Consider the following 26,625-nt stretch of genomic DNA (forward strand, 5'->3'; position numbering starts at 1 on the left):
TTTCATCCAGTCTGAAACTGAACTAATCCTGAAACAACTGATAAGATTCAGTGACGTCACCGCGGCACTCAGATCAGATTACTGGTTAAAGTCATTAACAGAGTTCGTTTAGTTTCTTCATAAGTTTAAATGCAAAATAAAAAGATTGAATGTAAACACATTAAAATCTCAATGTTAAATGTGAAGAGGTCACATCCTCAGTTACAAACCGATAAAATGAGTGATATATATTATTAATTATAATATCCCAAATTAAATATTTGATTGTGTAGAAAGTGCATCACGTCTTTAATCTCTTTAAATTTTGATACTTAAAACAATTTTTAATTTTTATATTATTTTCCCTTGTTTTTAATGTAAATAAGATATTTATTAATTTAGCATCTTTTCAGCAACAACGTACAGTTCTTTAACATATGAATTAATGAACATTTAATGGAAAATAAAGAAAACAAACATGTAACAATAATGTTAATTTCACTGTTCAGGTTTTTAAATTAATCTCTAGAATTATAAAGTTACCATCACATCTACATGTATGTCCACAGACTGAAGTACTGATCAGTATTGATCAGAGTATCGATCAGTTGTCTCCAGGCTGGTTTTGATTTCCGGGAAGATTTCGCGTTCGTTTGCAGCTACCGTAATAACCCATCACAGCCAGGAGTGCGCACAATTAGCTGTATTTGCCGCGGTGGTACTAACTGACAAATGATGTTAGTGCAGGTGTGAAGTGCGATGTCACCTGCAGGAGAGCTACCTGGAGGAGAACAACCTGGAGGAGAGCTACCTGGAGGAGAACAACCTGGAGGAGAACAGTGCGTTAACAGTTATTTATAACTCGTATCAATAGCTAAAAGAGGCGCATCATTTCAATCTGTCGCTCATATTCTGAGTATTACGGTAACTCCATAACACGCCCCTTTGTCTCACTCTGAGCGCTCATTGGTCCGCTCCCGTCACATGACCGGGGAACAGCGGAAGACGAGGACTCGGCCGCAGACAGACGGGTGAGGAAATAAACACAATAAAAACATGAATTTAAACGAGAATAAACGCGCTGACACTTAATTCACCGGCACCAGTTTGTGGCTCGGCGTGTTAGCTAGCGGCCCCGCGGTTCTGTCGCAGTTAGGACGGTTAGCTTGTTAGCACCACGCAGGTTTAATTCACCGCGTTCAGTTCCCATTTCTGTGTCGACGTCCGCCGACAGAAAGTGAAAATAAAGCAGCGAACCGACACGTTCACCGCCGACAGGCCGACAGTCCGCAGCCGCCCGGCCGCGAGCTGCGCTGCCCTTTGCTCATTTATGCGCTAACGTTAGCTGGTTTCAGTACTGGCTCGTCATCTGAGGAGGTAAATCAGTGTGTTGGTGTGGAGGCGGCGGGCTGACGGGCAGCAGGAGGAGCAGCAGGAGGAGGAGCAGCAGGAGGAGGAGCAGCAGGAGCAGCAGGAGGAGGAACAGGAGCAGGAGGAGCAGCTCCGCTCCGGCAGCCCCTCTCATAAAGCTGCTGTCTCATCGAGTCCGCGGCGGAGTCTCCTCTCTGCAGCTTTCTGTTGTTTCAGGCCTGAAACGGGAATTTCCCACCGACACACCGCTACGTCACGATTACGCGCTGACGTCGTGGGTCTGGAGGACCGGAAGTGTCGAAATAAAAACATAAATGACCCAATTAATTAAATTATTATGTCATCAAACGCTCTGAAATTATAAGATGTGACGCACATGGATAATTCTGTTTTAATTTGCTTCTGTTTATATTTATTTTGTTTATATTTTTATTTATATGTATTATTTGATTTATTAACCAGCTTCAAACACGAAAAGAAGATTGAATTTATTATATTGTTTTTTAATTAAAAGTTATTTTTGTATTTATATAATTTTTTTAATTACATTTTTTATTATTTTATTTATTATTCATTTCTATTTAAGTTTAAATTTCTTGTATGAATTTTAGATGAATTAGTGGTTAAAGGATAACTACCGTCTTTTACAACCTGGACCTTATTTCTAGCAAAATATACGATCATGTACTCACCCAGATAACTTTGGTGTCATTTGGCATCGTTCGGACGACATTAGATCCAGCGTAGCGGCGATATATCCATATAATGTGAGTGACGGGGCAGCGACACACAGCCTCTATGAGCATTATCTGCAGCGAAACTATTTCATTTCACCAATATTTTGTCATGATACACTCGTGCTATTCCCCTCTGAGTCCGGGCTCGTCTGTTATCAACATCCGGGGTCAAACTAGCAGCAGCAGCTACAGGTAAACAAGCCGGCTGTCGCGGGTGCGCGCAGCTCAGAGACGACATCCTCCAGGTCAGAGGTAGTAGCTCAACCTACAGACCCCGGATGTTGACAACAGACGAGCCCGGACTCAGAGGGGAATAGCACGAGCGTATCGTAACAAAATATTGGTGAAATAAACTAGTTTCGTGGCAGATAATGCTCATAGAGGCTGTGTGTCGGTGCCCGAAATCGTCCGAACGACTTCAAATGACACCAAAGTTATCTGGGTGAGTACAGGATCGTATTTTATGCTAGAAATAAGGTCCAGGTTGTAAAACATGGTAGTTATCCTTTAATGTATTTATTCCTGTATTAGTTTTTAATGAACCTAAATAATTTCTTCAAAACCACATGAGACTCACCGCGCTGTGTGAAGTGGACGGTCACTTTAAAATGGGAAAAAAGGGAATAAAAGTATTTTAGTCGTCTTATTAAGTCGACACTGATGGTGGAGTGAAAACATCGGAAGGATCAAAGAAAGTAAGGTTAGCATCAGAAAAATAATTTTGTCTTTAAAAAGTAATTTAAAAAAGTGATTTGAGCCCAGAAATAATCATGTTGGTATAAGAAAAGTATTATTAGATTTAAAAAGGTTCTGTCAACACAGACAAAGGAAGACTCATATTTCTTGTATTAATTTTAAATTAATTATTGATTAAGGTGTTTATTTCTGTCCGAGGCGGTCTCAGGTGACCGCTTTTGTGGGACCTGTCGATCTGTAAACTCCGATGTTGATCGATCAATAAGCAAAAAGTAAATAAATAAATAAATGCAACCAAAATATTAAGAAAATTAACCACATGTCAAATTAATTGGCAAAACAGGGAAATTAATACAAAGTCAAATAATACAGAAGCAAATTTAAACTGAAATATTAGTTGATGTCATTTATTTTTGATGTCTGTGGAGCGTTTAATGACATCTTCACTTATTTACTGAGGCTTTTATTTCTCTATTTGTTTTTTGATTTTGGCAGTTTCCGTCGTCCATCAATGATAAACTTACGTTGACATTAGATTGATTTATTTAAATCAAACTATCTGATGAAAGACACAGTTACCATGACGACCCGTCTGACAGGTTTGATCCTCGGCCCCGCTGCTCTCTGGTTTATTGATTATGTCGATGGGTTTCTGTGCGACTGTTCAGCTGTTTGTGTGTTTTCAGGATCACTTGCCGCCGACACGATGCAGAGCACCACCAACTACCTGTGGCTCATCTCGGACCTGCTGGGTCAGGGAGCCACGGCCAACGTTTACCGCGGCAGACACAAGGTAGGAACCAACAGAGCCGATCGCTGACAGGTCGCTGACGGGTCACTGAGCGGGTCAGAGTGACCCGCTGTAAACAGAGGCTGTAAACACTCCTGACAGGTTATCTGAACAATACAAGTCAAACCAGGAGCTACAGGACAGACCGGTGATCGAGGCCGATGGTCAGCGTTTCTACGATTACCAGTGTTCAAACAACTGAATGTAAAAATACAGAACTGAATCATCTGAATCTGCAAAGTAACTAAAGTTATCAAGTAATGGAGTAAAAGTAGAAACACGAGAACAGTAGTTGAGTAAATTGTCGTCAGTTACGTTCCATCACTGGTTTTATATTTCCTGTTGATGTAAATCAGCTCCAGTTATCGATCATCGGTCTCTGGATTCCTAATGATCGGTACCGGCCCTGATCTGAACCTCTGGGTCACTAGGAGGTCTCCCTGCAGCCTGGTTCTGAGCAGACAACAGCTACTCCTCACACAAAACGAGAGAGATAGTTCAGTGTTTAGTTGTCAGAGCTCAGAGGAGGCAGGACGAGCTGAACACAGACGGTGTGTTTTCCACCTCCACAGATCAGACGTCACACTTTGTGTTTATAGTCCATCCAGAACCGCTCCAGGCTGTAAACTCCACCGGGAGGGAATTTCCCCAAACCCTCGACCTGAATCTTTAAAGTGTGAGGATCCGTCTGAACCCGGTCCTCCGTCTGAACCTGGTCCTCCGTTTGAATCTGGTCTTTATTTAATTTATGTCGGGAAACCCAAGAGAAGTGTTTGATGTAAAGCGTGTCATGTGTCTAACTGTGTGTTTGTCTGTCCAACTGTAGAAAACTGGCGACCTGTACGCCGTCAAAGTGTTTAACAACCTGAGCTTTCTGAGGCCGCTCGATGTCCAGATGAGAGAGTTCGAGGTTCTGAAGAAACTCAACCACAAGAACATCGTCAAACTGTTCGCTGTGGAGGAGGAGGTCAGTGACGCTTGTTTCTGTCTCAGCTGCAGATGATTGTAGATGAAGGACACGCTTTGATTCCAGAGACACGTCTGTTTTCAACATGTTTCTGACCTCCTCCTCTTCCTCCTCTTCCTCCTCTCAGTCCAACACTCGTCACAAAGTCCTGGTGATGGAGTACTGTCCCTGTGGGAGTCTCTACACCGTGTTGGAGGAGTCGTCCAACGCTTACGGACTTCCCGAGGACGAGTTCCTCATAGTTCTGCACGATGTCGGTGAGGAACAGCTTGAAAACTTTACCTTCACTCATTAATTGCCGTCATATTTAGGACTTTGAAACATTTACCCGGCTCTGAGCTGTTCTCTGGTTGGCTGTTGTGTCTGCAGTGGCAGGTATGAACCACCTGAGAGAGTACGGTATTGTTCACCGGGACATCAAACCAGGAAACATCATGCGTGTGATCGGAGAGGACGGACGCTCCGTCTACAAACTGACAGACTTCGGAGCAGCCAGAGAGCTGGAGGACGACGAGCAGTTTGTGTCTTTGTACGGCACCGAGGAATACCTGGTGAGGAGCCGGACGGGCTGCTCACAGGAGTGTCCACATGTTTCTCATCAGTCGCTCTTTAAATGTTCATCACAGTTTCACAGGACTCCACGATGAAGTCTCGAACCTCCTGTTGAACTCTTCTTCGTGTGTTTCCCGTGCAGCACCCTGACATGTACGAGCGAGCCGTGCTGAGAAAAGACCACCAGAAGAAATACGGAGCCACGGTGGATCTGTGGAGCATCGGGGTCACGTTCTACCACGCCGCCACCGGCAGCCTCCCGTTCAGACCGTTTGAAGGGCCGCGCAGGAACAAAGAAGTCATGTAAGAGAGAACTGAGCGTTACGGAGACGACACGCAACATTCAAACACGACACTGATGAGCTGTTCGTCCCTCGCAGGTATAAAATCATCACAGAGAAACCGTCCGGGACGATCTCCGGCCATCAGAAGTGTGAGAACGGGAAGATTGAGTGGAGCACGGAGATGCCGGTGTCCTGCAGTCTGTCCAAGTAAGAGTCGGTGTTTGTCGTCATGTCGTGTTCCTCAGAAACTCCAACACACTCAGTGTTTTTACTTTTACACCTTCACTCACACACACGTCTGTTTGTGTTGTCTAATCTGGAAGATGAATGAATTAAACTTGTGATGAAACATTTTAAAATCAGTGAGCTGCATCACAGAAGTGACGTCAGCCGGTGTGTCGGAGTGTGTAGAGAAATAAGATTAGCTTTAAAAAGTAACGTTAGCATCAAAACGTTTAATGAGCATAAAGAAGGTACTGGTGTCACGTGTGATCACGGCTGTTGGGATGTTCAGTCTGAACTCATCACTCACAGAACCTCACAGCTGCTGTGGTTCAGTCCATCTCACATGTTCTGGTGTTTCAGGGGCCTTCAGAGCCTCCTGACTCCGGTGCTCGCCAACATCCTGGAGGCCGATCAGGAGAAGTGTTGGGGCTTCGACCAGTTCTTCGCCGAGACCAACGACATCCTGCACCGGACCGTGGTCTACGTGTTCAGTCTGCAGCAGGCCACGCTGCACCACGTCTACATCCACGAGTACAACACGTAAGACAGGAAGTCACGACCACAGGAAGCATGTTTCTGTTGTTCGGTCAGACGAGATGTTCAGTTCGCTTGGTTAGAAATTTGTACAACTGCATTGTTGAATTATTTCAATTTTATATTCACATTTAAAAAAAAAAATCTTGAAAAAACTTTATTAGAAACAGATTCATTTATCCTCTAAATGTCTCGACTGCGTTGTTGAAATACCAGAATAAATTCTTAAAACACAAGAGTTTCATTAACTGGATCTTCTACCACAGAACTTATCAGGAGGCAGTATAGAGGTCAGGCCCAGCCCTCAGACCTGGACCTGGACCTGGACTGTTTCTTCATGTTTGTCCTCTCTGGATGTGAATTGCTTCACTGTGTATCTGACAGCTGCTGTTCTTCACGTGTCCACAGGGCGGCGCTGTTCCAGGAGCTGCTGTCCCGCAGGAGCAGCATCCCGCTGCACAACCAGGAGCTGCTGTACGAGGGCCGCCGCCTCGTCCTTGACCCCAACCGCCAGGCCAAGACCTTCCCCAAAACCTCCAGAGACAATCCCATCATGCTCGTGAGCCGCGAGTCCGTCGCCACCGTGGGGCTGATCTTTGAAGACCGTACGCAGCTTCCTGTTCCTCTTTCCCTTCATTCTTCTCTGATGAATCGTGTCAGGTGTGTTTGTGTCTGAACTCCAGGAAGCTTTGATGATTTCAAACTGTGTTTGTCTCCACAGCGAGTCCTCCTAAAGTTCAGCCTCGCTACGACCTGGACCTGGACGCCAGCTACGCAAAGGTACTGACGCAGCACAGTGATGAGCGCTGCTCCACCTGTGGGTCTGCTGAATGACCCGGCCGGTTAGATGAGGATTGAAACATGTTCTGTTCTGTGATGATATTAAATGTTTGCCGTTGTTCTGCAGACTTTTGCTGGTGATGTTGGACATTTATGGAAAACGTCAGAGTCTCTGCTGGTTTATCAGGAGCTGGTGCGGAAAGGAGTTCGAGGTTTGAAGTAAGTTCACTTCAGACTGTTTTGACTCCGTGACTCAAAGATGCAGATACGTTTGGCTGAGGGACCGACCACCCGCTGATTTAGCTCACTTCCTGTCTGCTGCCATCCTCGTTTATAACCACGAGGTGGATCAGAACATTCAGCAGAATGATCCAGTTTCATGACCCGGGTTGAAAAAGTCAAATAAAACCTGGTGACATTTACTTTAATGTTATAAACACAGAGATAACAAACAAGCTGAGGTTTGTTCACGATGAGACAGAACTGAGTGTGTCCTCGTGTGTCCTTGTGTGTCCTCGTGTGTCCTCGTGTGTCCAGTGAGCTGATGAAGGAGGACTACAGTGAGATTCTACACAAGAAGTCTGAGGTTTTCCATCTGTGCAACTACTGCACACAGATCCTGGAGAAGACCGAGCAGCTGTGAGTCTCACACACACACTTTTCATGTACCTGCAGTCCATCAGCTGTTACACCTGTCAGATCGTCACATGACTTCCTGTCGTGCAGGTTCGAGGTGTTGATGCAGGCCAACATGCTGTCGTCAGAATACGACGAGATCTCAGACATGCACAAGAAAGTCCTCAGAGTGAGTGCTCGCTTTATTTTTCACATCGAGGTGTCACAGAGGCCCTGTTCACACCTGCTGTCAGCATCCACCCTGATGACCAGAACATGTCATACTCACAAAGGAAACAAGAAGAAGTCATGATAACGACAGGTTGTTCCTCTGTTAACCTGCCAGTGTCAGCAGCGGATGTTAGTGAACACACCGTCTGTTTCATTGAACTAGTAACCACAACATCACCAGACTCCCTTAACAAATGTGTCAGTTTAGTGAGTTGTTGAGTTGGAGACACTTTATAAACTGTGTGAAACTCTGTCTCTGACTGATTCTGACTTATTTGTTCCTTCTTGTAAATTCAGCAAATGTTCTACATGAACTTCTTTCTGTCTTTGAGTAGAAACATGGCGTCTGTTTGTCAGTGACGGGGAAGTGATGCATGTTAATGTGAAGTGTGAACAGAGTCTCTGTGGTCCTGTCGCTGTTTCTGTGTTTGACGTCTTCTACGTCTGCTGTGTGTTCAGATCTCCAGCTCTTTGGAGCCGATTGAACGAACCACACAAGACATCAAGAGTAAGTTCCTCTCAGGCGGCCTGCTGACCGACGGCTGGACACAACAAGTGGGGACGCACCCCGAGGACAGGAAGTAAGGCTGCGTGTGTTTACATGCAGTGATATCTATAGTCTGTGTGACGGTGTGTGTGATGGTGAGCTTGTCTCTGCAGTGTGGAGAAAATCAAAGTGCTGCTGGACGCCATCACAGCCATCTACCAACAGTTCAAGAAGGACAAAGCAGAGAGACGTGAGTCCACCCACACAGACAGGAGGCTAATGCTAGTTAGCTGTAAACTGGTTAGCTATGAGGGTGTAACATACTCAGTAGTGTTACCATCTTCTCAGAGATGCTCAGAGATGCACCTTAAAGAGAAACAAGCTCTGTGAGGCTTTACTGAGACACTGCCTCAAAGCTAAATGCTAACATGCTAACATGCTCCCAGTTTGAGCTGGAAACCCTGATCTCAGTGCTGTTTTTTCAGTGTGTACAGCCTTTATTAACCACTCTCTCAATGTTGGAGATCAATAACGTCACTTTTGACTGTGTGTGTTCAGGTCTGCCGTACAACGAAGAGCAGATCCACAAGTTTGACAAGTAAGTTGCCTGATCAGTTTTTATCAGACGTCAGTGACGCCACAGATGTTCGGGCCACACTGAGGGAAGAGAGGAGAATAAAATCAGCATGAAAGTCTCAATTTAATAAGAATATTGTGATTTTTACAAGATAAAAAGATTATACAAAGAAAAAAAATCGTAAAATTTCAATAAAATCAACAGAACTTTTAGGAGATTAAATTACCATCAACCAACAAAACTGAAGACTTCGTTTCCTCGTAGAAAAAATGTTGTTAGCAGAAAAAAGTTGAATTATTATTGTGAAAATAAAGCAGCAATTATGAGACAAAAGTTGAATTTTTTTGAGAATGAAGTTGTAAATGTGCAAAGTGAAAGACAAAAGAATTTGAGAATTAAATCATAAATTTCCTTGAAAAAAGTTGAATTATTATAAAAGTAAAGTCGTATTTTTTAGCAGAAAAACAAAGTGGCAATTTTGTGAGAAAAAAGTTTTTAAAAAACGTTGACATTAAAAAAAAAAAAAAAAAAGTAAATTAACAAGGAAGAATGTTTCTTTGTCATACAACAACTTCATTCTCCCCCCAAAAATCAACATTTTGTTGTTCAAAACATTTTAGCTCTTTCCTCGTAAATTAACATTTTTTCAAAAGAATTCGACTTTTTTCTCGTAAACCTTTACATTTACAACTTCATTCTCAAAAATTTAGACGTTTGTCTCATAAAACTGCTTTATTTTCATAATATTTGGTCTTTTTTCTGCTAAAAATTACTTTATTTTTCATATTAATTCAACTTTTTTCTGGAAAATTTATGACTTAATTCTCTAAACAAAAATGTTGTTCTTCAATTTTTTTAGCTTTTTCCCCCCAAAAAACTAACTAGCAACTAAAATTGCTGCTTTATTTTCATAATATTTGGTCTTTGTACTGCTAAAAAATACAACTTAATTCTCAAAAAAATTCAACCAAAAAATGTCGTATTTCACAACTTAACTTAATTTTTCCGGCAAAAAATCTTAACAATTTCTTCCAAATAATTTCGACTTTTTTCCTGTAAAATTGCTACTTTATTTTCATATTTGGTCTTTGTACTTCTAAAAATTACAACTTTGACTTCATAGAAATTTAACTTTTTTCCCGTACATATAAAAAAAAAAATCATTTAATTTTCTCCCCCAAAATTATTTTTTTTTCTTCTAAAGATAATCTAGAAATCTTATGAATTTACGATTTAATGCTAAAAAAAAAATCGAAAATTTGCCCCCAAAAAATGACTTTTGTCTCATAAAATTGCTGCTTTATTTTCATATTTGCTCTTTTTTCTGCTAAAAATGACTTTATTTTGGTAGTAATTTATCTTTTTTCTCGTACATATTCAAAAATTTAATTTTCTTTCAAAAAAACTTCCACAATTTATTTATTTTTGAACATTTTTGACTTTATTTTCATTTTATTTTGACTTTTTGTGTCTGTCAGAATCTTGTTCCCTCGATGTGGAAATACTTCTTCATAGTAACAACACATTTAATCAAAATGTCAGAAGAATATCTGACTGACGTCATTTCTGTAAAAACTGTGTCCGTATCTGAACCTCTGAGTATTACTGCAGTCTGTGCCATAGAAGTACAGCAGTTATACTGATTTGAATATAAAAACGAATAATACTTGATAAAACAGAAAAACACTGGAGTCCTTTAACCTGTAAACTGAGAAAACGAGTGTTCTCCTGACGCTTGATGAAGTCCTCATGCAGAGTGCAGCTGCAGGTTCAGATCCTGAGAGGCTTCAATGTTCAACTGCTGCTGTAGTTTCTGCTCTCTGCCTGCAGAGGGCAGCGCACCAGCGTGAACTCAGCGCCAGGTTGTACTTTGAGGTCCTGACCTGTGTGTGTGTGTGTGTGTGTGTGTGTGTGTCTGTGTGTGTCTGTGTGTGTGTCTGTGTGTGACAGACAGAAGTTGGTGCTTCATGCCAGTAAAGCTCGCTCTCTGTTCACGGAGGAGTGCGCCATGAAGTATCGCCTCTTCATCTCCAAGAGCGAGGAGTGGATGAGGTAAAAACACTGCACACACACCGACAGGAAGTGGGCCTGATGGCTCTGTTGCTAAGCGACTGTGTGTGTGTGTGTGTGTGCTGACGCGTGCTCATGTTTGTGTTTCAGGAAGGTTCATCATGTGAGGAAGCAGCTGCTCGGTCTGTCCGGTCAGCTGATCAGCATCGAGAAGGAGGTGACAATGCTGATGGAGAGAGCCATCAAGGTGAGCTGCACCTGCACCTACACAGCACCTGGTCACATGACCACGAGCGTCAGCTGACCTGAGAGCAGCTTCACATCAAACCCGAGACAGTTGGACAGAGGAGACGTTCTCATGTTTTGTTCTTATACACAAAATACGTCCAGAAACACTCCGTTAATCGATCACTTGAACATGAGACCACAGAGGCTGTCATCACAACATGAGACATGTTTATGGTTTTTAAAGAGTGTGTGTGTGTGTGTGTGTGTGTGTGTGTGTGTGTGTGTGTGTGTGTCTCTATCTGTGTGTGTCTGTGTGTCCAGCTGCAGGAACAGCTGCCTCAGAAGGTTCTTCCTCTGGTGTCCAGTGGGATGAAGTCTCAGGCGTACCTGAGTCAGAACACACTGGTGGAGATGACGCTGGGGTGAGTCTCTTCATCATCAGTTCATTCATCAAGATAATTAGTTCATTGATCACTTCATGTACGAAAACTACTCCGACTCCTCCTGACGGTATAATCGAACATACTTACAACCTGCACATATTTATTTATATTTTCATACTTACATTGCACTGCTGCCTTGTACTGTTTACTGTATTTTGTTCAATGACAGTAAAAGGATTCTGATTCTAATCAGGAAATTGTACAAACTGCTTTATAACAAAACATCTGATTTTATGATCTCTTCATATGTTTGTGTGTTAAAATCTGAATTTTTAAGTAACTAAAGCTGCCAGGTAGATGTAGTGGAGTAAAAGTAGTAAGAGGACTGAAAAAAGTAAAGCACATGTACCTCAGATTTGTACTCGAGTAAAAAGTACTGCGCTGGTTAGTAACTCCATGTTGTTTGTCCAGGATGAAGAAGCTGAAGGAGGAGATGGAGGGAGTCGTCAAAGAGCTGGCAGAGAACAACCACTTCTTAGAAAGGTCAGACAGCACGACACACACCGGCTTAGCTTAGCACAAACACTGGCAGCAGGGGGGAACTGCTAGCCTGGACCCACATGTGATAGACTGCTGGACTACAGGAAGTCAGTGTTTCTCACGTGAACCTTAAACTTGGGGCTTAATGGAGCTAGCCGGCAGCTAATGGGCCCAGGGCCAAAGGCTCCATTAGCCCAGGGCTAACGGGCTAACAGAGCTGTTGGCCCCATTACCCCCGGGCCCGGGGCTAATGGGCTAATGGTTCCATTAATGGAGCTAGCCCGCAGCTAATGGGCCCAGGGCCAAAGGCTCCATTAGCCCAGGGCTAACGGAGCTGTTGGCCCCGTTGGCCCCGGGCTAATGAGCTAACGGCTCCATTAATGGAGCTAGCCCGCGGCTAATGGGCCCAGGGCCAAAGGCTCCATTGGCCCCGGGCTAACGGAGCCATTAGCCCAGGGCTAACGGGCTAACAGAGCTGTTGGCCCCATTACCCCCGGGCTAACAGAGCCTTTTGCCCATTAGCCCGGGGCTAATGGGCTAACAGTTCCATTAATGGAGCTAGCCCGCGGCTAATGGGCCCAGGGCTAACAGAGCCTTTTGCCCATTAGCCCCGGGCTCCATTAATAGAGCTAGCCCACGGCTAATGGACCCAGGGCTAAAGGAGCTCTTGGCCCCATTAGCCCGGGGCTAATGGGCTAATGGTTCCATTAATGGAGCTAGCCTGGGGCCAACAGCTCCTTTAGCCCGGGGCCCATTAGCCGCGGGCCTAGAAGGTTTCCACACTGGCACACTCCACCTACATTGTGAGGGCTGTGGTGTATCAGGGAGCTGACAGACGACGAGGCGTTAACTTGTGACGTTTGTCCTTCAGGTTCGGGACTCTGACGCTGGACGGAGGCCTGAGAGGTTAAGAAACGGAGTCTGGCTGCAGCGTTCGTCTTCTCGTGGAGCTGCTGTAAATATTGTGTGTTTATCCTGTAAATAATGAGACTGTGAGAAGAAGCTTTTTGTATGAACAGTTCGTTCAGATCAGTCGGACCTGTTCAGGAACATGTTACCCTCCTGCAGTAGAAGCTGCTTCGCTCGCTCCAACATATTTTGGCCTGACGACGAGTGAAGGAACGACTGAAGACCTTTACTGAACCCTGACACAGCAGACGCCTTCACCTGAGTCCAGACAGCCGTTAGAACCAGAACCTTCCTGTTGATTTAAACAACTTTTAGAACTAATTTGTTGTTTCAAAGCTCGTCAGAACCTGAATAACATCTTCAACTCATTCAAGAGCATTTTGCCAAATATTTCAAATTAATGTAAATTAAGATCGACGTAGTTTATTAATGATCAAACACCTGGACTCAGATTAAAGTGCTTGTTGTGGTTTTGTGCTGGTTTAAGGATGAATTCAGGGTATTTTAAGGTTGATTGGATTATAATAAGGTAAAATATCCATGATGGGTTTTCTGCACCAAGTGAAGGGTTGTAACGATCTCCTTTAATTAACAAAGTAACATTAAAGGGTTTAAAATCAATGAAATGGACCAAATAAGACAGAAGTGTCATCTAAATTGAGATATTCTGAATTTGATGACTTTAATGTTATTTTATCAATTTTAAGGGGTTTTAACACCTGAAAGTTCCTTTAACTGTGCAGATAAACCAATAAACCGTCATCTTTAAAATCCCGTACTTCACTGTTAATGGGTATCGATGGCATTTTAAAGTGAAAATTTTGGGGGATGAAGTTGAAAATTGCTGATTGTATCTGGTGTTTATTTATTGTTTAAAGGCTGATCAGTAATCAATTAAAATAGTTTCTTCTATAAGCATCATGTTGTCACATATCGTCTCCAGACGCTGGTCAGTTAACATTCAGAAAATACCTCGTCACCTTCGATCGGCTCATCGTCATCGTTCACTCTTTAGGAGATGTTCATGTTTCGTTTGTCAATAATCAGCATTCAAAATGCTCAATGACTGTTTGAAAAACATGTAAATAAAGAAAACATCTGGAGAACGACGTCTGAATGTGTTGTGTTTCCTACGGAAGCCCCGAGGGGCAAGAGAAGAAATGTTTTATTCTGGTGTCTGATGTAAATCGTTTTCTCCCGTTATGACCCGAGAACTGGTGAGAAAAGATACCATGAAACCACGTTTTATGTTTTTTGTGTTTTTCAGTGCATTTTTCAGATTCATGAAACGATGTCATTAAAGAAAATTCAAGCAAAAATATAAAAAATAAAAATTTCAGGAGAAAATATTTTTGAAAATTTTAGGTGGATTTTTTTCTTCCAAAATTTTTTCATGTGAGAATCAAAGTCAAACAATTTCGTCAATATTTTTATCCAACATTTTTTTACATGTGATAAAATTTCATGAGGAATTTTTCATCAATAAAATTTAAGGATTTTTTGGGAGATTTGTGAAACTGAGTGGAAAATAACATTTCATTGTTTTAACATTTCAAAATTTGTCCGGAGAATTTTTTTTCACTCCAATTCATCAAACAATTGAGAATTTACTTTTCACGTGTGAATTCGAGGCAAAACATTTTTTCTGTGAAATAAAATCTGAAACACCAGTTCTCAAGTCATAAACACAGAAGAAAGAGCAATTTTAGTTCCGTAGTTCACCTGTAGTCTCTTACCTTGTCATTGTTTGATGGCAGAGCCGTTGTTTGGTGTCCAGAGTCAACACACAGCGGTCCAGTCAGGAGTCGTTCAACTTCCTGTTGATCATAAATGGACAGTCAAGATCCATGCCACGTTACACTTGTGAGATTTTAAAGGAACAGTTCACCGAAAAACTAAAACTCAGCCATCATCTCCTCCTGATGATATAAAGTCAGGCTCAGCCATCGTCTCCTCCTGATCATATAAAGTCAGGCTCAGTCATCGTCTCCTCCTGATGATATAAAGTCAGGCTCAGCCATCGTCTCCTCCTGATGATATAAAGTCAGGCTCAGCCATCATCTCCTCCTGATGATATAAAGTCAGGCTCAGTCATCATCTCCTCCTGATGATATAAAGTCAGGCTCAGCCATCGTCTCCTCCTGATGATATAAAGTCAGGCTCAGTCATCGTCTCCTCCTGATGATATAAAGTCAGGCTTTAATAATTCAAACTAACATTAAGTCATCATTCAATATTTTAAGTGATAAACAGTAAAGAGGAACCTACTTAAAAAAAGCTGAAGTTGTAATTTTGTCATTTGTTTTGTTTCTTGGCAGAAATGAGCTTCTGTAAAAGGTTCACATTAAGCATCTTACCTTCTCCTTCCGGTCGCTGAGGCGGCGCCTGTGTGTCCACTCTGATCTGATCTGAAGAAAGACATTTAAAATATTTTTAATAGACTGTAAACATTTGACACACTGTAGATTCGATACGGAGGACCAGGAAGTAAAAGAAAAAAAAAAGAAAATGTTAGAAATGATAAAAACTAAACTAGACTCCAAATTCTTGCATCATTAAGTCAAAATGATGAGATTTTTTTTTTCTTGACTGTAAATATGATTATATTTATATGGAAGCCCATTTCTACCAGGAAAGGATGAATTAAATGAAATGACAAAAACTAAAAAGGTAAATCAAAACTTTGAGGAAAATTTGATTATTAAAACTCAAACATGAGAATGTCACAGACGTCGAAAATCTTTCCTTTGTTTTGTGTTTTCTTTTTTCCTCTTGGCAGAAACGAGCTTCCGTACATTAAATGAATAAAATCACATCTTTCTGTTGAGTCACTGATGTTGACTCAGAAAACTCGAGTCTCTCTCACTGAACTGTTTGTTTCTTCCCTCCCTCCTCCCATCAGCACCATTGTTGGTCTCCCATGGCGACCGGCCTGTTGGAAAATCACCGTCTCCTCAGCGCTGAGGTTGCCATGGCGACGTGCTGCGACAGCAACCCCCGTCAGCATCAGACCAATAACTGTAGATGGACGGCAGCGTTTCCTTTTATAGAGCAGACATGTTGCAGCTCGTCACGGTGTGAAGGTCGACTGCAAGAATAACGATTAATAATTAATAACGATCAATGACTCCACCTGATCGGGTCACATGAGGAGAGAGGGAGGAATCAGCCCGGTCATAAACAACATCAGAACACTCACCTGTGAGGTGACGATGAGGAGGAGGATGAAGGTTTTCAGTCCTGAGGTGACCTGTTGAGTCTTCACTCTCTGATGAAGCAGATTCATAATTAAACTCAGACTCTTTATTTATAAAAACACATTTCCAGACTATGGATGACATCTAAGTAAATACTAAATTAATAAATTAGGCAACAAGTATGTAAATAAATGTAGATACAAATATATAAATGAGTCAGTGTAGTTCAATAAATCAGTCGTATGTTTTTATTTTAAAAAGATTATGTTTGAAAGGACAACTTATTCATCTCAGTGGACTTTTTATTTAATAAAAACATTTATTACAGCTCTTTCTCTCTCTTCATTTTCATATGCAAATGAGGTGGGCGTGGTTATCTCACAGATTCAGACCAGACCAACACAAACCTGAGGGGGGCAGTAACACAACATCATATTTTCCAACTGTCATAATATTTAAAGGACGATTAAGAACCGTGACGATGTGAAAAGTAACCCAGAGGACAAACAGCCGAAGAGGTCGGTGTGTTTACTGAGGAAACTACCAAGTGACCAAGTACAGTCGTTACGATCTGCGTCACTGCGACGTGCAGGTACATTTCTGGGGAGGCGCTAGTCAGGCTACGGCGACCACATACATCAAGTATAACGCTAAGGTTGTTAAAGCTAGCTAGCTAACGTGAGGGCTAGCGTTCCCCACAAACCACTTTCATTTACAGCCCTTTTTTTAATTTCCCTGTGTCGTAAGAAAATGAGGTGGGCGTGGTTATCTCACGGATTCAGACTAAAGCAACCGCACCAGAACAGCAACAACCCTGAGGGTGGCGTTCATGCAGCATCGTACATTCAACTGTCATAATAGTTTGAAAGAAGATGATGAAGAAGAACAGAGACAACTCAGGCTAACGTTATCCTGTTCTTCATGTCCGACTCTTTACGTGTCAGGAAAAAAACAGCAAAGTAAAACAATAAAAGCAAAAAAGAGCAGATAAAAGCAGGACAATAAAAAAACACTAAAAGTCAGTGTCGCCCCCAAGAGGCTGAGATGATTACTGCACCTGATGACTAAACTGTTGTGCAGTATGTAAGAATTAGCCACCGGTCAAATACTTAAAAAAAATAGGGGGCAGCATATCACTAGAGTAACTGCTACCTGCTGCTAACTGTAGCTGCTGTTAGCTAGTTAGCTCAGTTAGTCATGCAGTTAGCGGTCTGACCAAGAGCCTGAAGCAGTGGGGGAGCGTTCAAGAACACTAGCACAGGAGCTTTGGACTGAGACGGGCCAGAGCTAGCTGGTTAGCATGCTAACGTCATTAGATATCTGCTACACAATAAAAAGATGCCATAAGATCAAAACTGTTATTTATTAACATTCTGTCAATGATTTTAGCTCATTTCTGAATGTATTCAACTAAAATTACAAACTGCAACTTAAAAATGAAAAGACAACTTTACCAGTCGCGGGGTGAAGATGGAAAGTTTGTCCTCGCGGCGTCACATCGTAGGATTTATGTCCCCGGCCTCAACCTCTGGGGCTGATAAATGAAACGAACACAGAGACATGACAGCAGGACACATCATGTAAGTTAATCAAACCACATTTAGTCATACACTTCAATAGAATATGTTTATTTAAATAGAATTAGGTTTTTTGGACACATGTTCAATATTTAATTTCAGCTGTGTAAAACGTCCACAGTAGCAGTGACCGGTATCCAAGGTGTTTATGTTACCATGGTAACACTCAGAGGAAGTGAAGTGTGCGTCTGAGCTCCGACAGCCGAAGAGGTCAGTGTGTTTACTGGGGAAACGACAGTCCCTGTACGAGCACCGCCGCTAAACAGCGAGGAGAAGCTGGAAGCTGCGATCGAAACAAGAGGACCAGTTAGTCGTTAGTCCGCGTCGCCGCCGCGTAGTTTCATTATTAACTTGTTTCATGGCTCCGTTTATTTTTCCACTTTGAAACGTTTCAGTATAAACTCACACAAACTTTCATTTTGAGGTTTGTTTTATGTTTATAAATTATAAAACATTAAATTAAAATACATTATTTTCATGAATAATCTTAGACTGCAGTAATAACCAGCATCGTGTCTCAGTGTCTTATAATAACATCACTTACAGCAGCTGAACAGATGGACGGTGGCTGAGGGGCCCCGCAAACCTGTTGTCCGCCCCTGTTCGTCAGAAAACATCCGTCCTCCTCTTCATCAGCTGCAGCTTCATCCTCCGGCGGCTCCGTGGACCACACACACACACACACAGACAGACAGACAGACAGACAGACAGACACACACACACACACACACACACACACACACACACACACACGGACCGACACACAGACAGACAGACGGACGAAACGACCAAACAGCCATGACGTGTGCTGCCTTCACGGACCTCCTCCACCCGCACTGAATCACGGATAAACCCAACATGAAGCGGTCCCTCCTGCTCGGCTCTTCACCGGTGAGTCCGCCTCTGAACACCGACACCTAACCCCCAGAACCGGCTCGCTGACGGGCTCACCGACACCGACACGTCGGCGGCTGCCAGCGGCCGTTTTCAGCTCCGACGTGCGGCCGAGCGGCTGCGGTCACCTGTAGACCTGCGGACGGACCGGCTGCTCCTGTGTGATGGTCTCTGAGGTGTTCTGGTGTGGTCCAGCGGTCCGGTCAGATGTGGTCCTCCACCATCAGTCAGCCGTCGCGGTGAATGAGATGGAGGAGCAGACATGTTGTCCAGGCCGAGCTGCCTCCATCACCGGGCTGCCTCCATCACCGGGCTGCCTCCATCACCAGGCTGCCTCCATCACCGGGCTGCCTCCATCACCAGGCTGCCTCCATCACCGGGCTGCCTCCATCACCGGGCTGTTTATCTGCTGATTGATTTGGTTTCTGGTGGCTGGGATGAACATATGTAACATTATATATATATGTGTGTGTGTGTGTGTGTGTGTGTGTGTTTGTGTGTGTGTGTGTGTGTGTGTGTGTGTGTGTGTGTGTACAGCCGGATGTATGATGGATCTGTCTGAATGAACCAGATGTGTGTTTTAATATTTATTGATGGAAATGATCACATGTCGCTCTGAGCTGCAGGTTGTTTTCCAGCAGGTACACGAGTATACAGTTAAAGTACATTTACTCAAGTACTGTCCTTCAGTACGACACTGTGATACTCTGGAAACAGATTCATTTCATTTGACACCTGAAATGTTCAATATTTAAATAAATATGAGATTAATTTATTCACTTTAAGACGTAAAAGGCTGATTTTGCTTCTCAGTATTTTTCCATCAAGACGTTTAACTCTTAAATGAGATCAGGATGGATTTAAATGAGTCTTAGTTTATATAAAATGAATCTTAGTTTATATAAAATGAATCTTAAAGGAGGAAAATGTTGCTTTAATTAATTCACACAAGAGAAGTTCTTGGACCTGTTGTATAAAACTAGTAGTTGATGGACAACTTCAGACATTTGATGACACACCACATTTAACAATTACTTTAATTATTTGAGTCATAGTTAATTATTTGTACCTGTCTCAGCTGTAAGCTTTACTGTTTTAATTGTGCTTTATTTACCTTTTTTTTTTACATGTTAAGTTCGTCTATTTAGAAATTACATGATAAATAATCTTCTGCTTCAACCAGCACACGTCTGCGTAGTGAGTGTGGATGGATGGATGGATGGATGGATGGATGGATGGATGAGGTTGCTAAGGTTGATGTTCAGCCGTGTAAACACAAAGGCAACGATAAACAAAGAGGTTTTCCCACATGAGCTTCTTCAGGTCCTTAATGGGCGACCTCAGAGGAGAGCAGGATCTCTGTGGACACTAAACTGATCCCTGAGAAGGATTAATGAAATCAGCTGCCAGCACAGGTTGAGAATTAACTGCTGCTGATTGCTTAGAGGTGCAGATATTTATAAAAAGACTTCTTTGATGCTCAGAGGTCATTATTGTGGTCCTGAAACCAACACAGTTATTTGAATGTACATCTCCCCAGATGACACTTCTGAAGTGGAGCTACGTCTTCATTAGATGTTTCCCTTCGTTATTTAAAGTCCTTGACAGCCTGCTGAGGCGTGTTGCTGATGTTGGCTTAGAAACGATCCCATCAGTCCTGTAAATGTCTTCATGGAGCTGGAGGAAAAGCATCTTCACAACCTCTGAAGTTGGAAGTTGGAGCTGGAAATGGCATCATGCCCGAGCTGACAGCGTCCCAGTACAACAAGTTGGATTACCAGTTAGCCATTGTTAGTCAATGATAGCAATACCAGTTGTTAATGCATGACATGGTGTTTTGCACATCAAATCATTGAAGCAACGTGTCCACACATAGAAGTTGGACAGTGATAAGTGATAAGTGGAGCAGCCATCTTGGATTTTGGGGTCGGGGTTGGTGAGGTGAATCCGACCTTCTGAAGTCAGGTGACGTTCCAGTTGAAGGTGCCAACTGGGAACTTGGAAACTCGACTTCCTAGTTCAAATGGAACGCAACACAACTACCCACTTACCTACCAAACTACCAACCAATCTAATAACCAACCTTCTGATCTACCAACATATTTACCAGCTGAACAAAGGATCGCTCACCCAACCTACCTACTGACTACCAACCAACTAACCAACTGACTAGTTAACGGCGTGATCCATTAACCTCTGAAGTTGGAAGTCAGAGCTGGGAATGACATCATTCCCAAGTTGACTGTGTTCCAGTAATATCGAAGGATCGCCCGACCTACCTACAGACTACCATCCATCTTACTGATCAACCTACCGAGCAGCAGACTACAAACAAACCAAGTTTACAATGAACCGACCGATGAACAGACTACCTACCAACCAACCAACCAACCAACCGACCGACCAACCAACCAACCAACCAACCAACCAGCACTGTGCCTGTGCAGAAACCACAATGAACTGTGGCCTGCACAGAAGTACTCGGCGGATGGACACACTGTTGTTTTTTTAAGAAATAGTTCCAGCACTAAGGGCTCTAATGAGGTGTTGTCTGTTGTGAGTGTCTGCTGGTGTTTGTACTAATGATGAATATGTTTCTCTGTCTCCACAGCTCGTCTCCGGTGAAGCTGTATAGCTATGGTGTATGCCCAGTCATCAAACACAGTTGGTGTCAATCCCTCCCTTTACTCTCCATCTTTCATGTATCAGATGTCATTTAACTACTCTGAGAGGGTAAACTCGACTGTCCTGGCAACCTCCCCTACAACCCCCCCCTGCAGCCTCGAGGGCTCGTCCTCCGGCCAGCCCAACAGGACCTCCATCTCCTATGAGCTGACTTCAGGCGAGGTCGCTGTCCTGGGTTTGGTGTTCGGGGTTCTCTGGCTGGTCTCCATCCTGGGAAATGCCCTCGTCTGCCTGGTCATCCACCGGAGCCGACGGACTCAGTCCACCACCAACTACTTTGTGGTGTCTATGGCCTGTGCAGACCTGCTCATGAGCCTGGGTTGCGCCCCCTTCATCCTATTGCAGGTTGCATCAGGACGATGGCCGCTGAGCGCCGCTGCCTGCAAGGCTGTTCGCTACCTGCAGCACCTCTGCCCAGGTGTGCAGGTCTATGTCCTGCTTTCCATCTCTGTAGACCGCTTCTACACTATCGTCTACCCCCTCAGCTTCAAGGTGTCCAGAGAGAAAGCGAAGAAGATGATCCTGGCATCGTGGCTGTTTGATGCAGCCTTCGTGTCACCCTGCCTCTTCTTCTATGGTTCCGCCTCTACAGGCAGCAGCCATTGTGACTTTTTCCTCTCAGACACCTGGGGCAGTATAGCCTATGCTGCCATCCACCTCCTGTTTGGGTTTTTGGTCCCAGTGGTGGTGATCATGTCGTTCTACCAGCGGGTGGTACGTTACATCTGGAGGATCGGTGCTGATGGCCACACGGTGCGCCGGACGATGAACATCGTCCCACGGACTAAAGTCAAGACCATCAAGATGTTCCTCATGCTCAATTCAGTTTTCTTTCTCACCTGGACACCCTTCTTCATCGCCCAGCTGTGGCACCCCAGGGAGTCTGATGGACCCAGCAGGCAGGGGCTGCTGTTCTTTACAGCCATCGCATGGATCTCCTTCAGCTCCACAGCGTCCAAGCCAACCTTGTACTCCGTCTACAATGCAAACTTCAGGAGGGGCATGAGGGAGACATTCTGCATGTCATCCATGAAATGCTACCGCAGTAATGCGTACACCATCACTGCGAGCTCTCGGATGGCCAAAAAGAACTATGTTGGGGTGGTGGACATCCCCGTGCAGGCCAAGACGGTCACCAAGGACTCGGTGTATGATACATTTGACCGCGAGGCAAAGGAAAAGAAGGTAGCCTGGCCCACTAATGCCAACCCTCCGAACACGTTTGTCTGAGTTTGGATGGTGTTAAAATTGTGAATGTACAAAAATGAACACGTTTAAAAACTGTACTCTTCAACAACACAACGTTGCAGGTGAGCTAGCTGGAACAAGCTAGCATTGTATTCGACAAAGACAACAGCTCTCAGATGTGTTCAGTTTGTATAAAGGGCTTTTTCTGATGTAACACACCTCCTGGCAGCCATATTGGAGGTTCCCAACAGCTGTGAACAGCTAATCATTTTTATACTTAAGATCTGAATCATGATTTCTTTCTGTGCTGTGTTTTGATGGATTGTTTTGCCATTGATGCATCTGATTTTGTGTTTCGATAATGTCAGCTTGTTAGCTAGCTAACTGTAGTCTGTGGCCATCTATAAAGTGACCTGTTGTGAATCCATCTGATTTGCTACAGTAATGTATGTGGTTGAAGCTAACATTAGTATTGGCTATTAGCCAACTGTTAACAGTGACATCATCTGCTTTGCTACATTAAGAGTAATGGTGAGTTGGCCAACCGAGCCCTAAATATACAGTTTGTTCAGGTCAACTGAGCTCGATCATGTTAAAGTAAAGATCAGTGTTCGTTAATACAGAGTAATAGAGACGGTACATTTGCCAAGAGCGAGGAGGAAAACGAGCTGAAATATTCTTGGTTTCAAAAGTAAAAGTGACTTTAAACACTTTGAAGGCTTTGGTGGACATGAACATAAACTGTCCTCAGTGAATTCATAAAAAAGGACAAGAAATCTGTGGACATAAAAATGAAAGAAAAGGTGTTAACGCGACCTCCGAGGTACATTTCCGTAAGAAACAACCAATCACAAAGCTTTAAATTCTGTTGTGTGGTCTGTTAACGGAGAGCTGAAGAGAAAAGATTCTCACTTAAGATTGTAGAAACCTGATAAAACAGTTAAAATTAATTTACTTTTAAATTCTGGATTAGTTTTGGATGAATTTGGTGATTGTTGGAGGCTAAAGCATTATTTAACAAACCCTACTACTAGTGCCTACTTTTCAAATTTTGGATGTTGTCTAGAAGCAAAGTTGAAAATACCTTTAACTTCAACAGAGAAGTCTCACTGCTAGCTGTATTTTTCAAAAGTGGTCTTGAACGTCAGCTGTTTTGGAAACCTATTTCTCGTAAACATATCAATCAAATTACAAATAGCAGATCTGCAAATTCATCATGCAGATGCTTAATTATGCTCTATATTGTATCTCAATGTCTGTCCTTGTGAGGACTTCTTGAATGTGTTGGCTTAAAAATGTGGAGTTCTCAGTTTTTCTTGACTTTGGACGCAGTTGTTAACGAAACATTTCCACCTTGAGGTGCATTTAGTACTTTTTTATGTAGTATTTATGCTGTTTCGAAGTATTTGCGTCATTTATGAACTATACTTCTAAACCAACAAAAAACATGTGCTTGGTGTCAGTGACTAGCATTGTGTAGCTAACTATCTAGCTACATAACTTCTGGCTACATGAAACATAGCAACAGAAATGTTAGAAGTTTATTGATGGGTTTTCAACAAGTTAATATACATTATAGGAGCCTTATGGCATCCTGAAGAATATTTTCCTTTCATGTGCACACAAGATTAGAGTCTAAGAATGAGACATGCTTAGGAGTCAGTATCTAGCATAACTAGCTGACTATATAGCTACCTAAATGCTTGCTAATGTTCTCATCAAGTAAATACACGCGTATGGGGAACACACCTTACTAGAAGTCCTTAGATGAGTCAGTAACTAGCATAATTAGCTAGCTTGCTAGCTACGTAAACTGGCTACATGTACGGAAAATAGAAACACAAAAATTGTCACAGGTCTATTTCTACAAGTATATATTTTTTCATCGTGCACAAAAGATTAGACACCGAAAACAAGAAGGCATAAGAGGAGTCAGTAACTAGCATAACTTGCTAACTAGCTAGCTACATAAATGCTGGCGTCTTACATGAAACATAGCAACAGAAATATGGCCACAAGTGCTGCCTTTGTTAGAAGTTCTCACCTTGGGTAGATATTTATAGGAAGGCCTTACAATGTCCTGAAGGATCATTTTGAATCTTGTGTGCACAAGATTTTCAAAAATATGTATAATTTGGGACGTTTGGAGCTTAGAACATGCAGGTTAGCACTCCCCAGTTATAACGCTTCAGCTACCAATAAAAGGAAACAGCTTTGCAGGAACGTTGTGACACAGGACGGTCGATCGTTCAGCTGTTTACAGACGACACCCGACTGTCCGTTCACATTAGTAACTCTGACTTTTCACTAAACACAACAAGCTTCTTCAGACGTGGCTGCCCAACACAGACAACAGATCACCAGCTGAATCACAGTCATGTAGATGTTTATAATACTGAAGGATTTCTCAGGTAGCGCAGTCTGCAGTCAGGGGCCTGCCCTCATTTTACTCATGGTGACGGGGCAGTTAGGAAGAAATGTATTCATAGTATTTGTCGCACATGAAGTTATATGAACTGGTTTCTGTTATTTCCCAACGAAATTTGAGATAAAACTCATTGAAGACTGCTGAGGTCAATGACGTCTGTCTGGACTGTACACGCCGTGCTTTGGTCAGAATATAAATAAATGTATCTACAAATACTCACCTGGTATTTTCACAATGTATGAAACTCAACCTCTTCATCTTTTCCATGCGGTGGTGGATCCATCACCAAACTAAAGTTCTAGAGAAATTCTGCAGCTTCGAGCTCTTCGAGATCCTGTCGGGTGTTTTATTATTCATCTGTTTATTATCATCAACTTCTATCTGTGGACATGATATGTAAACTCAGGTTTGATGGCATCAGCTACGAGTTCTGTGGTAAATGAAGCGCACCGATGCTCGTTACAGAAATAAAATAGTTGAAGGTCTCAAACTGAACTCCTCAAATAGCCATCTGACGTTCTGGGACAGCGACTGACCCGATTCACAATCCCAGAGCTTCAGTGCTGAACGAGTCGGGAATGACACTCAAAAATCTACTTTCTGTCAAAATGGATCTAATGTCGTAGTAACTCTCCAGAGCTGGAGCGTTTTGGTGTCTCAGAAGTTTTTCACTGGTATTTTAAAGAGGTCATATTATGCTCACTTTCAGGTTCATACTTTAATTTTCAAAATCACATTTTTCTCAAACACCCAGTTTGACACAGTGTCTTGAATGCTCAGTTTTAGCTACGGAGTGAGACATCTGGCCTCTGTTCAATCTTCGATGAGGGTTGCACAAGCACATTACTTAACGGTGAAGACTGTAGCCAATCAGAGGCAGAGAAGGGCGGGTCAGAACCAGGTCTTCTGTGGGAGAGAGGGACTCCCTTTGAGGTGAGCTTTGGACTTTTTCACTTTGCAGAACTTTTACATGCACAAAAAGCTTCATAACACAGTAAATACAGTTGTCTTTGAGTAATTCAGTAAAGTGGTCAAAGTAAACAGTTAAACAATTTCAGCTGAAAGACCTCAACCACCAAACAAACTCTGGCGGAGACACAGAGACACACTGAGACACACTGAGACACACAGAGACACACTGAGACTCACTGAGACAGGGAGGTTTTCAGTCTCCAGCCGGCCAGACGGTCTTGATATGTCCATGTGTCCGGGGTCACAGAGCTGCTGTGCTCAAACACTGTGACATAAATCAGCGAGGTCAATGTTCAGGTCGTAGTGAGGACAGGTCATATTCACAGTACTAAAGGTTTAATAAAGCGTCAGGTCAAAGGTCAATACGTGAAACAGTGCACGGTGACAACACGTGTGGTTAAATGGAAATGACACATTTAGCTGCCACAGACGAGCTGCATGGAGACACCTGATGCTTCTGTGGTTGTTTTAAATCAGGTCTGCAGCTTCAGTTGTTCCTCGTCATGGAGGAGATGATGACGCAGCAAAGACTCTCCTCACACGAGCAGAGCCGCCTGAGACACATCATGTCTTTAAGGTTTCTTCAGTACCACAGTGGTCCAGTGATGGCTGGCGGTTCATCCATCAGTACACTGCAAACAGGAAGTGCTAACAGCTGATTCAGCAGAATTTTAATGGTGTTTTCTTCTTTAAGTTGTTTTTATGTTTTATAACGAGTCCGCAGCTGCTTCAGCTGTTTGTTTTAGGGTGAACTGTTCCTTTAAACATCTATCTTGCTGCATTATCAAT

The 26,625-nt window shown here is 42.9% G+C and overlaps 3 protein-coding genes across 10 annotated transcripts; 2 read left to right on the top strand and 1 right to left on the bottom strand.

The window, feature by feature from the left end:
* The first annotated feature begins 948 nt into the window (after positions 1-948).
* On the top strand, positions 949-14,001 carry tbk1 (TANK-binding kinase 1). 2 transcript variants are annotated; one of them, XM_084345934.1, is made up of 21 exons: positions 949-1,010; positions 3,470-3,576; positions 4,400-4,540; positions 4,668-4,797; positions 4,910-5,091; positions 5,235-5,395; positions 5,473-5,583; positions 5,962-6,141; positions 6,544-6,740; positions 6,857-6,915; positions 7,043-7,134; positions 7,453-7,554; positions 7,642-7,720; positions 8,221-8,342; positions 8,422-8,498; positions 8,807-8,846; positions 10,776-10,877; positions 10,986-11,082; positions 11,385-11,485; positions 11,918-11,989; positions 12,858-14,001. In XM_084345934.1, the coding sequence occupies exons 2-21, from the start codon at positions 3,490-3,492 to the stop codon at positions 12,895-12,897; spliced, it is 2,172 nt and encodes a 723-aa protein (XP_084202060.1). In that variant the 5' UTR covers positions 949-1,010; positions 3,470-3,489; the 3' UTR covers positions 12,898-14,001. The 2 variants fall into 2 exon arrangements, with proteins under 2 accessions (XP_084202060.1, XP_084202059.1); XM_084345933.1 differs by lacking the exon at positions 949-1,010 and adding an exon at positions 3,261-3,382.
* LOC311252629 (uncharacterized protein) lies at positions 11,381-18,305 on the bottom strand. Of its 6 annotated transcripts, none has more exons than XR_014621544.1 (9): positions 18,214-18,293; positions 17,825-17,952; positions 17,547-17,626; positions 16,095-16,163; positions 15,767-15,983; positions 15,253-15,303; positions 14,632-14,712; positions 11,856-11,927; positions 11,381-11,465 (listed from the first exon to the last, which is right to left on the bottom strand). XR_014621544.1 is itself a non-coding variant. In XM_084345940.1 (9 exons), the coding sequence occupies exons 5-8, from the start codon at positions 15,900-15,902 to the stop codon at positions 11,892-11,894; spliced, it is 228 nt and encodes a 75-aa protein (XP_084202066.1). In that variant the 5' UTR covers positions 15,903-15,983; positions 16,095-16,163; positions 17,547-17,626; positions 17,825-17,952; positions 18,214-18,293; the 3' UTR covers positions 11,381-11,465; positions 11,856-11,891. The 6 variants fall into 6 exon arrangements, 4 of the variants coding, with proteins under 4 accessions (XP_084202066.1, XP_084202065.1, XP_084202063.1 ...); XM_084345940.1 differs by having other exon boundaries at positions 15,843-15,983; XM_084345939.1 differs by having other exon boundaries at positions 15,801-15,983.
* Positions 17,865-25,079, top strand: gpr19 (G protein-coupled receptor 19). Of its 2 annotated transcripts, none has more exons than XM_084345936.1 (2): positions 17,865-17,879; positions 21,175-25,079. In XM_084345936.1, the coding sequence occupies exon 2, from the start codon at positions 21,201-21,203 to the stop codon at positions 22,476-22,478; it is 1,278 nt and encodes a 425-aa protein (XP_084202062.1). In that variant the 5' UTR covers positions 17,865-17,879; positions 21,175-21,200; the 3' UTR covers positions 22,479-25,079. The 2 variants fall into 2 exon arrangements, with proteins under 2 accessions (XP_084202062.1, XP_084202061.1); XM_084345935.1 differs by lacking the exon at positions 17,865-17,879 and adding an exon at positions 18,477-18,560.
* Positions 25,080-26,625: the final 1,546 nt, after the last annotated feature.

The sequence above is a fragment of the Pagrus pagrus genome (genome assembly GCF_965226575.1).
Source record: "Pagrus pagrus genome assembly, chromosome: 23".
NCBI classification, from domain to species: Eukaryota; Metazoa; Chordata; class Actinopteri; order Spariformes; family Sparidae; genus Pagrus; species Pagrus pagrus.

Excerpts from the sequence above, each read along its gene's own strand:
- tbk1 (XM_084345933.1), top strand. The coding sequence starts at position 3,346 with ATGAAAGACACAGTTACCATGACGACCCGTCTGACAG. Across the intron at positions 8,343-8,421 it reads ACGCACCCCGAGGACAGGAA|TGTGGAGAAAATCAAAGTGC; the intron begins GTAAGGCTGCGT and ends TTGTCTCTGCAG. Across the intron at positions 11,486-11,917 it reads CTGGTGGAGATGACGCTGGG|GATGAAGAAGCTGAAGGAGG; the intron begins GTGAGTCTCTTC and ends TTGTTTGTCCAG.
- gpr19 (XM_084345936.1), top strand. The coding sequence starts at position 21,201 with ATGGTGTATGCCCAGTCATCAAACACAGTTGGTGTCAATCCCTCCCTT.
- LOC311252629 (XM_084345938.1), bottom strand. The coding sequence starts at position 15,902 with ATGCTGACGGGGGTTGCTGTCGCAGCACGTCGCCATGGCAACCTCAGC. Across the intron at positions 15,304-15,761 it reads GGGAAGAAACAAACAGTTCA|ATCAGATCAGAGTGGACACA; the intron begins GTGAGAGAGACT and ends GTCTTTCTTCAG. Across the intron at positions 14,713-15,252 it reads TCAGCGACCGGAAGGAGAAG|GAAGTTGAACGACTCCTGAC; the intron begins GTAAGATGCTTA and ends TATGATCAACAG.